At 38.1% G+C, this 16,178-nt stretch overlaps 1 protein-coding gene and 1 long non-coding RNA gene across 2 annotated transcripts in view; one reads left to right on the top strand and one right to left on the bottom strand.

Annotated features, from left to right (window-relative positions):
- LOC109996551 (uncharacterized) lies at nucleotides 1-4,075 on the bottom strand. Its single transcript, XR_002278509.3, has 3 exons — nucleotides 3,948-4,075; nucleotides 1,814-1,942; nucleotides 1-1,392 (listed from the first exon to the last, which is right to left on the bottom strand). It is a non-coding gene; the product is annotated as an uncharacterized lncRNA (long non-coding RNA).
- Nucleotides 3,557-16,178, top strand: part of tspan15 (tetraspanin 15) — a 26,483-nt gene continuing 13,861 nt past the window's right edge. Inside the window, exons 1-3 of the mRNA XM_020650653.3 lie at nucleotides 3,557-3,716; nucleotides 13,330-13,515; nucleotides 14,405-14,479. Coding sequence (XP_020506309.1) covers nucleotides 3,627-3,716; nucleotides 13,330-13,515; nucleotides 14,405-14,479 — 351 coding nt within the window. The 5' untranslated portion in view covers nucleotides 3,557-3,626. The remainder of the gene's footprint in view (nucleotides 3,717-13,329; nucleotides 13,516-14,404; nucleotides 14,480-16,178) is intronic.

Consider the following 16,178-nt stretch of genomic DNA (forward strand, 5'->3'; position numbering starts at 1 on the left):
ACTGATGTCAACAGCGATGAGGTGAACATGACAATTGAAAAATAAATATTTAGTATTTATTATAAGATATTTGTTTTCTATTGAACCCTGTGAAGTCATGGAGTCTGTGGACAGTATCAGCTTCACACCAAAAACTTTAAGTATTAGAAGAAATAGTGTTTAAGACTGGTATCTATTATGATGAGTTGCAGCTACCTTGTTCAATATTATTCCTGCAGATGTGGCTCATAACAAAAAAACACCCTGAGCTGTCACATGTAGTTAACTGTACATTTTGTCTTGTCTGAGGCATTAATTGAACACCTTTGTATTTCTCCTATAGACACAGTGTGGATTATTGGTGACTGGTCCTTCGAGGTGCCCAGAGAGCTGCAGAGACAGAGGAAGAAACCTGAGCCTCAACAACATCTGCATTTGTTGGTTCTTCTGAGGTGGACTTCAGTTGCTTCTCTTCAACAACTCGCTGTGAGGGAGGTCTCCCCCGGATGGCCTGAGTGATGTCACCCACAGGCTGAGAGCTGGAGCTGAGGTGTGTTTTAAGCCTCTTGACAAACCGTTACACCGCACTCGCCTGTCAAGCTGGTCAGCTACACGCCTTATTGTGAATAACTCTTATCCTTCATCAAACCAAAACTGATGAGTCATCAAAACATTCACCCCCCGTACAGTGTGTGTCCATCGAGACATGAGCTAATCACACCTATTTGTTTGTTTTGTACCAAGCTGTAAACATGTTCATCTCTGCTGTAAAAACAGATTTTTTTTGTTGTTTTTCAGATTAAATAAATATTTCTATATAAATGCACTCCTTTATATCTACTTATGAGTATACATTTCAGATTTGAAATGACAAGACTGAAATGTGCATTAATGCTCAACTCAATAGCTTAGGGAAGGAAGTCTACTTTTACACAACTTCTTATTCTTTTGATAAATACTAATGTAGTTCATTTCTGAAAGTGGGATGGAACAGAGTCATTGCAAAATGATGACCTTAAACACAGCCCCATTCTTAAATAAATAAGATCAATAACTTGTGAATAAAAACACAGTTAAAAATGATTTAGAAATGTAGTCTTCCCAGATCAATATCACATAATATCAACTTCTCCCATCTAAACTGGACAAAGGGTTTTAAAATGGGAAGAAAATAGTTTGATTGCAAGTTGTTTGGAGGAGATCTATTTTTATTTGAACAGCTGAAGCATGAATACAGTCTTCCAAGGTGCAAACCCTCCTCCTCCTCCTGAAGCCTGTGGAGCTCGTTGATGTACTGCTGTCTTATCTGCTGGCCATCTTCTCTCAGCAGAACTTCAACTGTTGAAAAGTCATTCAGAAGAAGCTCGAGCATGTGACATGGATCCAGGAGAACATGGACTTTTAGTGATGGGTCTTCAGGATGGAAAAGAAAGAGAGAAAATATCAGTTATTCATTAAATAATTTTTTTGTTCTCATCTATTTTTCTGTATTCATCTGTGTGTAAGAGCACATTTATAAATTCAACAGTGTACTACCCAGACAACAAAGGTACAGTATTCAGGTAATCAACATCTATTCAAAGTTAAGAAGATAAACTTTATTGTAATCATGCTATTTACTATCGGGCTTTTTTGGCTGTGGGCTTATGGCACTTCAGGCGCTTCTGCAGCCAGCCTCAAGCCGAACCTCGAGGAACTGCAGTTTTTTGTACTTCCGCATAGGCTTCATTTTTCGAGACCGGAGGTTGCCCCTTGGTTTGTTCATGTTTGCACTGTAAAGAAAGGATAGAGGTAGGGATCTGGTGTGTGTAGAGTTTGCAATGCATGTGTGTACCTTCACATGTTCACAAATCATTGTGGGTAGCAGGGCCTGTTGAAGGGCGTGTTGAATGGTACATGCAGGCAGGGGATACGTTTTTATCAAGCTGTATGTGGTCCTTTGAGTTAATGCGAACCTGAGGCACTGCAGAAAGAGGAAAAACAGCTGTAATTATCTTGGGACTTTGAGGAGGGGATGAAGTACAGCCTGTCAACCCTGAGCTATAGACAAAGACAAATGGCTCTATGGACTCACAGGGCCTCTTTGCTTCAATTAATTGTTGACAAATTAGCACATCTTAGATCCAAGAGTTTGCAAATATCATTTTTTTAAAGAGCCTCTCCTCGCAACACTTTTTTCTATACTCACCAATCAGTTTAGTTAGTAAACCATCACATAAAAAAACCAAAAACAAAAGCAACTATCTTCATTCTAAGACCCATTGCACTGTTGTTGTCAGCCACCCTCTACTTGCTGACTAAGATCATAATAGACGATTAATAATAGATCACTCTACTACTTGGGTGGAAGCAGTCACTCATGAGAATAGACTGGACAGCTAAGTAGGGTTGACGATCGCAAAGATGGTTGCCTGTTTTATTTCTTTTTCTACTTTTGTAATTTGGTAATCAGTGGGTTGGCATGTCTCTTATGGTTCACAGATGCATCTTCACCTGCATTAGGTTGAATTTTTTAAATCACTGATTTTTAATTGACAGCCCTATAATAACTTGATTTTAATGTTTTCTAGACAACCAAGGAAGACAGCATGCATTGTTTTTCTACACAATTACTGTTTTGTGAGATGTTTAAGTCATCAATTTATTGATTTACATTAAAGAGGATAAACTTTTCTTAGTTGTGTAGGTAGTCAGTGTATGCTTTAGGCGGTGCACTTCGGCCTACAACAAAAGCAGAAATGAATCAAAAAGTCACAATTCAAGGAGCCCACACATTCACTTCTCAGCAACTTCTAAGATGTATTCATGTTTCTTATAAAGTCCCTGACGTGAAAGGGTCTTAACTAGGGGGCAAAGTTACATGGCTTGAGAACGTAAACAAAAATGTGGGACAAAGAAAATAGGATTTAAAAAAGTGGAGATACAATTTTATTTGATGAAATAAACTACATGCATTGACCTTGTATTATCTGAGTCCGATGTAAATTGAGTTACTTGTATAGCTATCTGAAACAGATATTTAGGCTATTTGTTAAACAAATGAGTTGTCATGTGCTTGTGTGAAAACAAACACATTTGTATCACACATGTTGGACCAAAAGCTTAATAATAAATAAATAAATAGGCCAAATAAACAACAGCACATTGTATAAGTCGTTAATAAAGTGGATAGATTGGCTGTAGAGAGGGAGAATGAACTCAAAAAGTTCAAGACAATTTTAATGTATTTTTGATCAAACCCATACTGAAAAGCGGGTTAATAACTTTATCTCATATATATATATATATATATATATATATATATATAAAAAGTGAAGATAAAGATAGGCTACCTTGTTTAAGATAAATGAGCTCCATTCATTCTGGTTAAAGAAGAGCTTTGAGGCATAGGACTAATGACTCATTGTGTGTGGATCGGCAGCCACACTTTGTATTTCACCTATTGCACATCAATCATTGTAAAGAAAAATAATCATGAGACTAAACTTCCCTTCGCCATCGCCTTTAGCTTCTGTAATATCGTAAACATCCCATCCGTCAATCCATCCTGCTCATGTGCGCTCCCAGGTGTGGTGACGCTGACAACGCGGAAGTGTGTTGTCAACAGTAACGCAGGAAGCCGCAGAAACTGTCCTCAGTCAGACACGATGACCGACACCGGCGATATCAGATACTGTCACAGATTCTCCTATTTGGTCCTCAAATTCACGCTGTTCGCCTATGCCATCGGCTGGTGGGTGAGTAACGTCAACAAGAGCAGCGCGCTTTGTGTGGAGGGGGGCAGATCGGTTTGTGCTTGTGTTTTTCTAATGGGGCTGCTGATCGGCACCATTAAAAAAAAAGCACTCTTCTTGTTATTAAGAAGGAAACATTAAGAAACATTATTTGTTCCACATTTTGAATTGCAGCTGTTCGCATGGTAATGTGATCTAGTCTTTGTAGCGGCAGGTGTTACTGTATGGTGTTACCTGATAGTTCTGCAGACCGAGACTTCGTTTTACGTCCTTCTAACGATGCGACCACACCCTCTCTATCCACCTTTACCCTACTCTTACCTGTCTGATCTAGGCTACTCCAGGTAAACACAGTGACAGAGCAGATAAGGAAAAAAAAAAAAAGGGAACAATACTCAGTGTGTCCTGTTGTGGTCAGACTGCTCCACATCCTTAGTCACCATGTGTAGGTCACCACATGACAGCAGCAACATGTGTTCAGACAGCATTAAATTACTCAAAATGACCGACTTGGTCCTGTAATTGTCATGTATGCCTACAGTGAAACTATAAAACAATACTGTTAAATCTCCATGGCAGCCTCAATCAAGGTAAACTTCATTCAGTAGCCCAAAGTTTTCACAGACATGCCTGCATTTTTGAGCCTATTTGAGTCAGTGGAATATGATCTGGCCCAGATAGCATTTTAATTCCAATTTATTCACTTCATTCAGAAAACAAAATGTTCTATAAGCAGGTGTCAGCCAAATGTTTGAACCATAAGTAAGCTTATTTTAGCCACAAGTTGGGCCTTAGTCACCAAAGAGCATTCAAGAGATACCGTTTTTTATGTTGCTGTATCCATAGCTTCATTCTGCACATGAATTGAATGAACATGATCTAAAGACACTCACATGACATCCAAATAAGCAGTGAGTTCTTCCTTAAACATTCAGCATCAACCTCAAAAATAACTAGCAGTAAACTAGATCTGTCTGGTTCCTTAGTCTTGTGGTGGCTGTACAGAATTGAGAAACTTAACCATAACTTGTTATGGAGATAAAAAAAAGAGGACCTATACGTAATAAAAGGTAATTTCATTTTGAGACATGGTTTACATTTCTGCTAGCTAGGTAACATTTAAACTAGATAGAAATGTTCACTGATCTATCCTTACGTTCATCGATTTCAAAAGGTATGGCTAATGTCAGCCAGCAAGAATCCCTCAGGATTATTTGAAAAAATACATTTCAATTATCTTGTCAATTGCTCAAAGCGAAAAGTTGTGAAATAAGGACGATATGTTACTTGACCACCATATTAACCAGACTCTGAAGTTACCTGGTACAGGTAGCAGTAAGACAGTAGCCTATTTAGTAGCCCACCAGGTAGATATGGTGAATGCTCTGATAGTATTGTGTTGTTTGTACACTACTTGCTTACTGCCAAACAACAGACCAACCCATGTAATGACCAGCTGTTGAAAATAACACATTAAGCCACGCATTCGATGGAGACAGATGACAGAGTGAATGTTAGTCTTACTGCCTCAGTTAGTGAATGTTTGATTGTTTCCAGAGAAGTCAGATGTTTAATGAAGAAATGCCTTTGTCTACCTACTTAGTAATTTCTTGCATGGTGAGTATATGGCAGAAAAAATAAAATAAAAATCTCAGCAATTGAACCTCCCCATAATAAATATAATTGTAATGACTTGTGGTTTGATATAAAGACAGGACAGTCACAGATCTCCAGCAGAGGTGCACATTCTTAACCTTTTGTCAAATTTAAGTCACTCAGTGTTTTAACATGTTATAGGATGCTTTGATTTGTCAGAAAGATTCAAATGCATTAATGGTTATATATTACTCGTGACTGTTTCTCAAAGGTGGCCACTTAAGGTTAAATAAATGACTTACCCAGATGGCACTTGTTTCAAGAAATATCCTGAGAAGATGTTCACATAACTGAAACAATATACTCTGATGGCTTTCATTATGTCTGTTTCTTTATGCACCAGACAGTAGCCAAACTCAGCAGCTGCTTCCTTTCACAGACAAGCGTGGCAGATTATATATTTGTGCAGCTAGACAGATGCTTGATTGGCACACACTAACAAACGCTTATTTGTTTCTCCAGAGAAACATTTGTGAAACTTTCTTTTGTGGAGCGAGGGCAGGAGGGATTGGGAGGGTTGCAGCAAAGAGCAGAAGAGGAGTCATTATTAGGTTTGAAAATGGAGAATAAATGCTTCTGTGATAGGGGAGCGTGAATCAGATTAAGTAGTCATATTTACTTGGCTCCTTCAGCTTGTTAATTCAGTCATACTAAAGAGATATGTTCCCCACAGGCACACACTGTCAACCAAGGAATGTGGTGTTTCTCAGCGTGATGCAGTCATACTGACAGCAGTAAATGTTCACAGACAGCATTCAATGGTTTCCTTATAATTAAAGTCAGAAGCAACAGTTCTCTGCCATTATATTTCATAAATCAGGTCTGGGACTAATTAAAGCTAATATTCAGATGGCTGCATGTTGTAATCAGCAATATTTCCCTTCATTTCTTGTAATTATGGAACAAACAACTGATGATACAACAGTTGGCTTAATAGACAGCAGTGGTGATTGTTTATAACCAAGACAGTTAGGTCTCATGTTTCAGCTAAAATCTTGAACTATAACTTATGTTTTTTCTTGTTTTTTCTTGTATTATTTATTATTTATTTGAATGTTAATAATCTCTCTTTTTTTTTTTCTAAAATACCTTGTTCTTCACACTGATTCAGTGTCCGGCAGAACAGGAAGTCTGTACTTGAGATCAGCTGCTGAGGCAGCAAACAGCCAAGTGAAATAGCACATGTTGGAGGAGCAATGTACAGTAGAAGAATTGTTTTTTCCTGTTCCCTGTGGGAAACTACTCGAGTCCAACACGGACAATAACATGATCTAATCTAGATTTATACTTTATGATCTAATGTGTTACATTTAAGTATACAAACGGACAGCAAAACTAAATCATAAAAGAGTAGTTTTAAGATGAATAGTCCAAAGATCATGTTGTACCATCTTAGAAAGTCATCGTGATAATGATTTTTTAAAGTACAATAGTGTTATAATTTGGTTTAAAGCTCAGAGTTGAAAAAAAGTATTATATGTTATTAAATATCTTTAAATATTAATCACCTATTTTGGTCTAAAACTTTAATATCAATTTGTTATTTGTTCTAAATTATTTACTTCTGTAAGATGAAATTTGGCAACAAAATGACTCCTGAAGCAAGTGGAGTTGCTGTTGTTGTTTTTTATGCAATTTGAAGATAACTTTCTTCCCTGTGATCCCAGCTCCCAGCTACACACACACACACACACACACACACACACACACACACACACACACACACACACACACACACACACACACACACATATTTTGGACTTCATATCTAGTGCACTGAGCAGTTGTAATTGCTCTGTAATTTTGGACTTTGAATGTTGCTGACAAACAAAACTTAAGTAGTTCCAGGGAATTCACTCACTATACTTCCTTGAATGTCTTTATAGTATCAGCTAGATGTTGCCTCATATGCCTCATTTGTTTTATTTTTTTTTTACAGATAATTCAAAAGTCCACGTAACATTGGTCTCAAATACTGTTAGCATGTATCATGTCAACCACGTTAACCTTCTCAGTGTAGCCAGTTAGAAAGTTACTGCATGCTAAGGGACTACTTTCTTTCTGAAGGTATTTGGTGTGAACTTAAATATTCTGGCAGATGAGCTTTAGACTGGATTGTGATGAGGGCCATACAGCTAAGGGAACAATATTGTGACATTAAATTATCCTGTACAATAGTCAGCTGATCACCAAAAGCAATAGATTTCCTCATTTTGGGACTAAGCATTTTTTTCAAATTTCTTGGCAATCCTTTCAAAATTTGTCGAATTTGATGCTTGACCAAATTGGTGGACAGGCCAACAGACAGATTAATATGAAGGTACTTGATTTGCATCATTTAGATTCAATAATGGCCAACCAGTTTAACTGTAACAGGAGCGTGTACCCATTTCATGTGCATTGATTGTAAATTGGGCGGTGACTGAATTGAGAAATGTAATATGACCAAAAAAAGTCAAGGACAAAATAAATTGTAAAGCCATTGATATAACCTATCTGTGAATACATTTATGTTGCTATGAAGCTAATTTCTTCTAGCTTACTTAAGTCACAGTCTTACGATGAGTCTTACTCTTGAGTCCTTTTGTAAGTGCAGTTGTTGTTCCACGTGTGCAGTTTTAAGACGAATTCAGAGCTTAATTTAAGCTGCACCTCTGCTCTGTTTGCCCCCACAGCAGTTAGTCGAGCACACTAATAGCACTGTGAAGTTGTTTTAACAGTGTGAGTAATAGGTTGTATAATACAACTTATGCTTGGCCTAAAACATTGGCTTGAGAATGTAGACAATAAATTGTCACTGAGCTATCTTTTCTTTTCTTTTCTTTTCTTCTTTTTTTCTTCCAAAAACCAGAGTTATTCCTGAATGGCCAGGACTCTTTGTAAAGATGATCAAACATGATTATTTTCTCATAGAAATTGAGAGTTTCTCAGTTTATTGCTTTAGTGCCCTTGAGTACGTCAGGTCACCTGATACACAACTGATGTGACACCATAACAGACAGCAAGCAGGGACTTGAAGGAAAACACATCATGATCAGAACTCACATGAGAACTAATGGGAAGAAAATCCTTTTCCCTTGCTACCCCTCTCCGAGACTTGGTCTTCATTTCAGAAGGCTGAATAAGCGATTGAGTGGCAGAAAGCAAATAGCAGCAAATATGTCGAAGGATGAGGTGTTTAGCAACAAGCTGTGGTGTGTGGGTATGGTGCCGAGTCTATGTGTGTGTTATTGTAACTTGTGTATTGCATAATTGCCAGGCCTTATTTAAAAGAAAAATATGTTTAGTACATGATGGGTTTCAATTATCTTGCTTTTTCCATTATATCTCTTGATTATGATAACATTGTCTGTGTTTCCCACAGAATTAAACTGTACACTATACCCTGTACCTTGCACCCTGTACCCTGAACCCTTTACCCTATACCCTGCACCCTGAACTCTCTATTCTATACTCATCCCATCATGGAAATATGATCACATTTTTGGGGTGGAGAGAATCTGAAATACTCATCCGTACTTCATCCCGGGGGGAAATTTGCTGAAATTGGTCCTGCCCATCCTCTCTCTGTAAGCTCTGTTTTTTGTAACATTAATATTAAACGCAGCTCTTCCGTGTAGCATAGAGCTGATATTGTATCTGTAGACTGCGTTCACTCATATGATTCCCATTCCCAGTTGTGAGCTTGTTTTTAACCTGTCAATTTGTAGCATTGTCTATGTGCTCCATGAGCACAACAGTTAGTTTTCAGTGTACAGTGCTGTCACAACACATTTTAATGAGGCCCTGAACACAAAAGCAAGTGGTAATGAACCACGGTTTACATTTAAAAAAGTTGATGTACTTTTTATCTTGTGTGCAGTGAGCATAAGCTAGTAGTTGCTGTAGCAGCTTCCATGTGAACTGTTGTATTATTGTACATGTAAGACAGATGTTTTCAGTAAACAGACTTTTATGGATCCCCCTGGATGCATGAAGGATCAAAAGCAGCTATAAATAGGTCTAATTTAACCATTTCTGACCATATTACATGCTATTTGGCTGTAATATGTTTGGTAGTGGTCTCTTTAATTTCAGATTTGCATGCAGGTCATTGCAGGGACTGATTTGGTCAGTTATAATGAATGTCATGCATTATAACATACTTGAGTTTGGTAAACATAAACAGGGAAAAACTTGAGTTACCAGAAATTCATCACTTTATGAGTATTTTAGGCCTCTTCCAACCGATCATGAAAAGGGTAAAATCGACATGAACATGTTCAACCATGACTGGAGTGTATGAATTCAAGGTCTGTTGATGGTTTTCTTCACATCAGACTCAAGGTTCTACAATTCGCCCATGCTTTTAGGATGACTGTACAACACTGAGAACAGCAGGGTCACATCTCAGATGGCTCTTGTTTCTAATTCAGTCAAGGACAATGTCTATAATGATGACACCCTTTGTTATTTTGGTTCTGCAGTATGTAATATTACTATAAACATCTGCATGACAAGATAACATCAGAGCTAGTAAAAAAAATATATATTTTTCTTTATTATTCCATGAACTGACCCTTCTGGCTTTCCTTCTCTTTCATAATGTGACCAGTAGCTGATAGCTGATTAGCTGCTTCAGAATCTAATTAGATGCAGTTGATGCTTTAACATATGTTAATGGGACTTTGATGCATGTTAATGTTACTATGAAATTGTATGGATGGGTTAAAGGACACAAACACTGCATGGATAGCCTGCCCTGCACATAATTATTGACTGCAGGATTAAGCTCTTGTCTCAATTAGTGATTCCTCTGTCATTGTGCGGTTGTGTGGTGAGGTCAGGTCTGTATAAACACTTGTCAATGAGTTGCAGTTAATTCTTCAGGTGGTGGTCCTTAATAGAAAATGTTTCTTACTATCTAAGTTAACCTTTTCAGGAAGAAAACTACCTATGTTCATTTTGTTATCAAGATTTGGTCAGATGTATCCTTAGGTTAATAGGGAATGTTGTGGAGCTGTAGGTTTTGAGTTGCTGAACTGAACATTTCAGCTTGCTGACTGGTCTTTTTAAAGGTCACATATTATGCAAAATACGCTTAACAATGTTTTTTGAACACTATATATATATGTCCCTAGCCTGTCTACAAACCCCCCAATTATGACAAAAAGTCCACCCTCTCTGTCATTTGCCTGCTAACTTTTCATAAATGTGTGTGTGAACAGGCTGTTTGGAGTTTTTACCTTTGTGACATCACAAAAAGCAGTAACCTGTCCCCCAAATGGGTTGCTGCCAAATTCCACCAGATGCGTGTTCAGTCCATTTCTGTTCCACCCTGGCAGCTTTATTCAATGTGTGTGCTTCCACTGGCTCAGCTGTGCTGCGTCCCAGCTCATTCTGGAGCCCTCTGCAGAAGATACGCAAGGCTTCTATTCTTGCTGGAGGCCGGGGCTCTGTGTGTTAATTTAACACTGAGCAGATCAATCGGGATGAGAAGTCAGACACCGAAACAACATTAGAACATGTGGTTTATTTTCAGAAAAAAAAAACTGTGTTTTGACAACATTGAGAACATGCTCGTGTGACTCCAGCTGTCCGGCGGTGCGACTCCGTACTTCGCTCTGAGAGCGCAGCCTGGGGGTGTTGATGGAGAGGGAGCACGGGGCTGTAACGGAGCGGAGCTGACACGCAAAGTAGACTTAGACTTCTTTTGGGTCGCACACTGAGAAGCGCCCCTCTCACAAAGGTAGACAGGTGACGCACTGTATCTGTTGGAAGTTGAGGGTGACACTCCCACAGCTAGGTGTTTGTTATGTCCTCTGAGTCTGTCATCTCACTGTAAACGACAGGTCATGGTGCAAAAAGCCAGAGGCACCCAAGCCCTTCCAGAGAGGCGTGGTCAGACACAGTTAACTTACATTTAAAGTTATGAACACAGAAACAGCCTGCTCTAAACATGGCTGAAATAGAGGGGTTTATTCACATGCTGAACAGGATTGCTGTGGATTTTTGGCAAGAAACTTCACAGACATGTTTTGGGGAGCCCTGAGATTTATTTAAACTTGTTTAAAAGGAGTATAATACATGACCTTTAAAACAAACAAGCTGGCTTAGCAAATGTAAAAGTGAAAGCCTTGCTTGAGCCAAGGGTTATTGGTATTCACTGTTTTGAGATCATTATTTTTCAAACTAACAACAGAGGTGTGGTTCATAGTCTAAAGCCCTTGCAATTTTGCAACAGTGGCGTAAAGAAGCTCAAACATCATTGCACCCCTTACTTTGACTTTTTCCTGCAAAAGTGTAATATGGTGTCCCATTTCGTAATTTCCTCTTGCGTCACAGCAGTGTGTAAGAGTCCCTATTCTGACGGCAAATCAACAGGGTAGCTCAGAATAGAAAATCAGGATGCTGTTCAGCAACTCTAAAATAAATTGAGGTGAAGGATTTTTACACAAGGGTGAATTTCCTGCCAGGTTTCGCTTGCCATGATTATATTACTTTTCTACTTTTAAACTAAACTAGTGTTGTGTCATTGCAGAGGCAAACGAGGTGCAACACAAACAGCATGAGCTTCATGCACATACGTACACACAACAGAGTGCAGCCCTGCTCTGCTCTTTACGCAGATGCTGTCACGCTTCTTCTATGCACCTGTTGCCACCTCTGCTGTCTGCTCAGCATCTAACATTAATGAAGAGGTCCAACAGAGGCCCTTTGACTCTTCTCCTGCTTCACACCTCTCTTGTCCCCTTCTGAACCCATACTTGGTCTGAGCAGAGCTCTAAATCCCTGTGACAGCACTGACTGCCCAATGTAGATAACTTTATCTAAAACTTCTGTGCTTCAGTGGAGCCAATTACACAAGGCTGTCATTTGCATTAATAACTTTGAATTATCTGTTGGTGAAGTCCACTCCACTGTGGTAAGATGAAGTTGCAGAATAAATTAAGCTACTATTCAGACTGTTTGGTTTCAGTAGCAGATAATTCACAACTTGTGAAATGCTGAGGGAGGTCATTTATCTGATGGTCAGATTTGGTCCACTGTGGCTTTAACCAGACTAGCGACACTGGCAGCTCCGTGAGGCTATAATTATGCACAGCGGTGCTTCGAGCTGGACACTAAAAATAGCATGCTATTATATCCACAACAAGAATGAAAACATGACAATGTTAAATATGTGCAGTCGGGACAAGTTGTCAGACCACGACATGCATTTCCAATCTTGAAGGCTCTCTACTAGCATGGATTAGAAAGTTTACAAAAACAAAATTGTGTCTGTAAAAGTTTGTTGAATGTCCCGCAGTCTTAACATCCTAAAGTTTATGTATTAATCTTTCAGTAATGGAATGACTTCTGTCACTGCAAAAGAGGACAGCAGTCATCCATACAGGATTGTTTACATTAACATTTCAGTAAGGCTACAAGATAAACAAGTGTTTTATATGAAACATCTCATTCATAATACAAATGTCTCATTCTACTTATATGTTACTGATTACTACCCTGCTTTCATCCACAATACAAGAAGGTGACTCTGATAAAGACGAGATGTTTGGTCAAGGGTTTTTTGGGTCAGAATCAAATTGTATCAACACAGAACAACAGTAACTTCAAAGTCATCCGTATCTGAACAATGTGTTATCTTGGAAAAACCTGGGGTTTGGGCTATTTTTGAAGTTTAATTCCTTCATATGAAGTGTCTATTACTTAATTTGAAATTACTGACACACTTTTATAATTGATGAAGAGATATGAAACTGTTCATCATCTGCTTGTTTCTGTCTGGATATATGACTTGTTGTAGCCAGAAGTAATATATAATTATAGTAAACCCAGAAGCCTTACATTTGACTAAAAATAAAGTAATACTGAATGATTTCCTCTTTTGGTCATATTTAAGACTGCTGAAATTGTAACTATATGTGTTGTACAGTTCTCACTAACCAGTCCTCACTGCTTCTCATTGTGTCTCCAGCTGATAGGGGGCTTCATCTTGGCCATTGGTATCTATGCTGAGGTGGAGAGACAACGCTACAAGACTCTGGAGGGCATATTTTTGGCCCCGGCTTTAATCCTTATCCTTCTGGGAATTACCATGTTTATAGTTTCATTTATCGGGGTCTTGGCTTCACTAAGGGACAATCTGACCCTGCTGAAAGTGGTGAGTGGTGTGCTGCGAGCACAGTCATTTATCTTGACTAAAAACACAAAGTGGCTGCTATGATGCTTAGGACTTGGTGAATGTTTTATCAAACGTTAGTTTTTTATAATCCCTCACATTCAGAACTATACTTTTACTGTGTTTATTTTCTTATTTAAAAAGTAGCCATAGTGATTAAACACCATAATAGAACAAAAATGAAAGGTCCATATGTAAACTTGAAGACACAATATAACACAGCACAGCAATCACATTCAGATATGGAATATTTTACTGATGGATGCAGTATTTGGTTGATTCCTGGACTCATCTGTTAGGATCAGTTCAATGTTCATTGACTTATTAATTAATTAAATAATTCAATATGCTCTAGCAGCAAACCAGGTGGCCATGATCGAAAAAGAAAAGCATTTGAGCTACCCCTCCCATATGGAGGGAGCTTTACATTCTCAAGAACAGAGTTTTTAAAAGGTATACAGTGTTTTAGTTAGTGCATGTAAGCATACAGTATGCTTCCCTTTGTGTTTCAAAATAAGGCATTCAAAAAGGATTGAGGATTGTTTGAATGTGTAACATGTATTACGTTAGAAAGTAGACTATATTGATCTCTGAACACCATGACTGTGTCTCATGTGGAGACATGATGTGAATCCATGTGTTTTTGCGTGGCCAGGACACTCTTGAAAAATAGATTTTTAATCTCAATGAGTTTTCTTTCCTGGTTAAATAAAGGTTAAATCAAAAAAAAGAAGTTACTGGAAATTTGTAAAAAGTAGAAAAAACACTCCTCATGTTGTCTGTTTTTTGCCTAAATAGTACACATTTAAGCATGAAGTGTGTAATAAACGTGTATAATGGCTCTTCTTCTCTTGTTTCTGGTTGCTCACAGTTCATGTACACGTTGGCTGTGTGTCTGATCCTGGAGCTGCTGGGAGGAATAGTGGCGCTGGTGTTTCGCAACCAGGTGAGCTATCCAAAATGTTCAATTATCTGACAATTTGAGACCTTTCAGCAGCAGGTGGACGGTTCAAGCATTTTAGAGGCACCTTTTACCTCCTGTTATATTGGTGGAACATGATATATCCAAATCTTCATAGCCCAGTTCACTGATATGCCCACATAGTTCTTCACTACGTGTGTCTTCTAACTTAACAAACAAGTGTACATTATTTAAATATTATGAATGGAGGAGGTATGGACTAACGGCATGTTATTACACGTTGACAGAAAAGTATGTTTAGGGATAAAATGATGATGACCATGCTGGTCATGATTTCTGTTGTATGTCATCAGCAGACAGATGAAACCTTCTTCTTTACCCTGATCTGTCTTTGTCTCTCTGTGTTTCTGTCTTCTCCCCGTCTATCTCACCTGTGATGACTGCCTCCTACCCTCCTAATAGTCGTTTTTCTCTCTTGTTGTCTTGCTTGAGATCTCTCTCCTCAGTTTCTAATCTAATTTTGGTCCCTGCAATCGAATCCAATAATGTTCCTATGCATACAGACACGGCACGATTGGGCATATTTAAGCAGGGTTTGTCAGGCGTCCAGTTTCCAAAATAAAGGTTGTTATTAGTGAATGTTATTAGTTCTTAAGGAAAGACTTAAAGGTGACAGAAGGACTAAATGATTACGAGACATGTGACGACTGGAGGGTTAGTATTTGATAATGCCTTTCCTTTAACAGAATGTGTAGCTGTATTCTTTTATTCTTTCGTATTCTATTCTTATTCTTTTACTCTCTCTGTCATTTACATTATATCAATCTAAGCATTTCCACTTTTTAGTTGTTAAAGTAAGAGAATAAATGTATTGAGTCTTTAGATTGACTTTACAAAGAAGTTTATCACACAGTGAAATATAAAGACTTTTTAGGGTTAGGGTGCTGATGGAGGATTACTGCTAATGTTGTTATAATTTATGACAAAGAAGCCCAGCTTGTGTGATGATATAAACCTTATTTTGAGAAATTCATCACATACGTTTTCAGCAATTGTTTTCTTTATGTGTCTTCTTGGGGACTAGTGCCCCTTTAAAATTCTCTGAATCGTCTTATTTGATTAACTGCATTTATTTCATAATTTCCTGTCTCAGAATAACGTTCTCATTTACCCTGAGGTGCTTTTTCATATCAGTATATTTTTACCAAGGAAGCTAAATTACCAACATCATGATGTACAGTTCAGGTTTCTAATGGCAGTTTTATTTTAAATACAATAACAACTCAGCTTTTGGTATGTCATAACTTCATTTAAAAGTCTCATTTACATTGAGATTAAAAAGAGAGACGGATTTATGCATGTGAAAATGTGTTCATATTAATCTGATCTCAGTTCCTTCATCATAAAGGTAGATTTTTTCTAAACAAAGATTGAGTTTCCCTTTGTGATATCATTTCCATGAACACCATGTTTAAATTGATAAGGCTGTATGAGCTCATAGGGGGTTCTCTAAAGGTTTAATATTCCTGTCTCAAAGAGGAGCGCCTCATAGATGGACTCTGCATCAGCCCATTGTGGTTTCATGTGGTTGCCCTGTCTCTATAGATTCAAAATGAAGACCTTGTACATTCAGGGACGGAAGAAAAGAAATGAAAAGAAAGGTTCAGCCACTTCAATCTGTGTTCATCTTTCTCCACTCATCTTTTTAGTCTATTGATAAAGA

Source organism: Labrus bergylta, chromosome 3 (assembly GCF_963930695.1).
Source record: "Labrus bergylta chromosome 3, fLabBer1.1, whole genome shotgun sequence".
Classification (NCBI taxonomy): domain Eukaryota; kingdom Metazoa; phylum Chordata; class Actinopteri; order Labriformes; family Labridae; genus Labrus; species Labrus bergylta.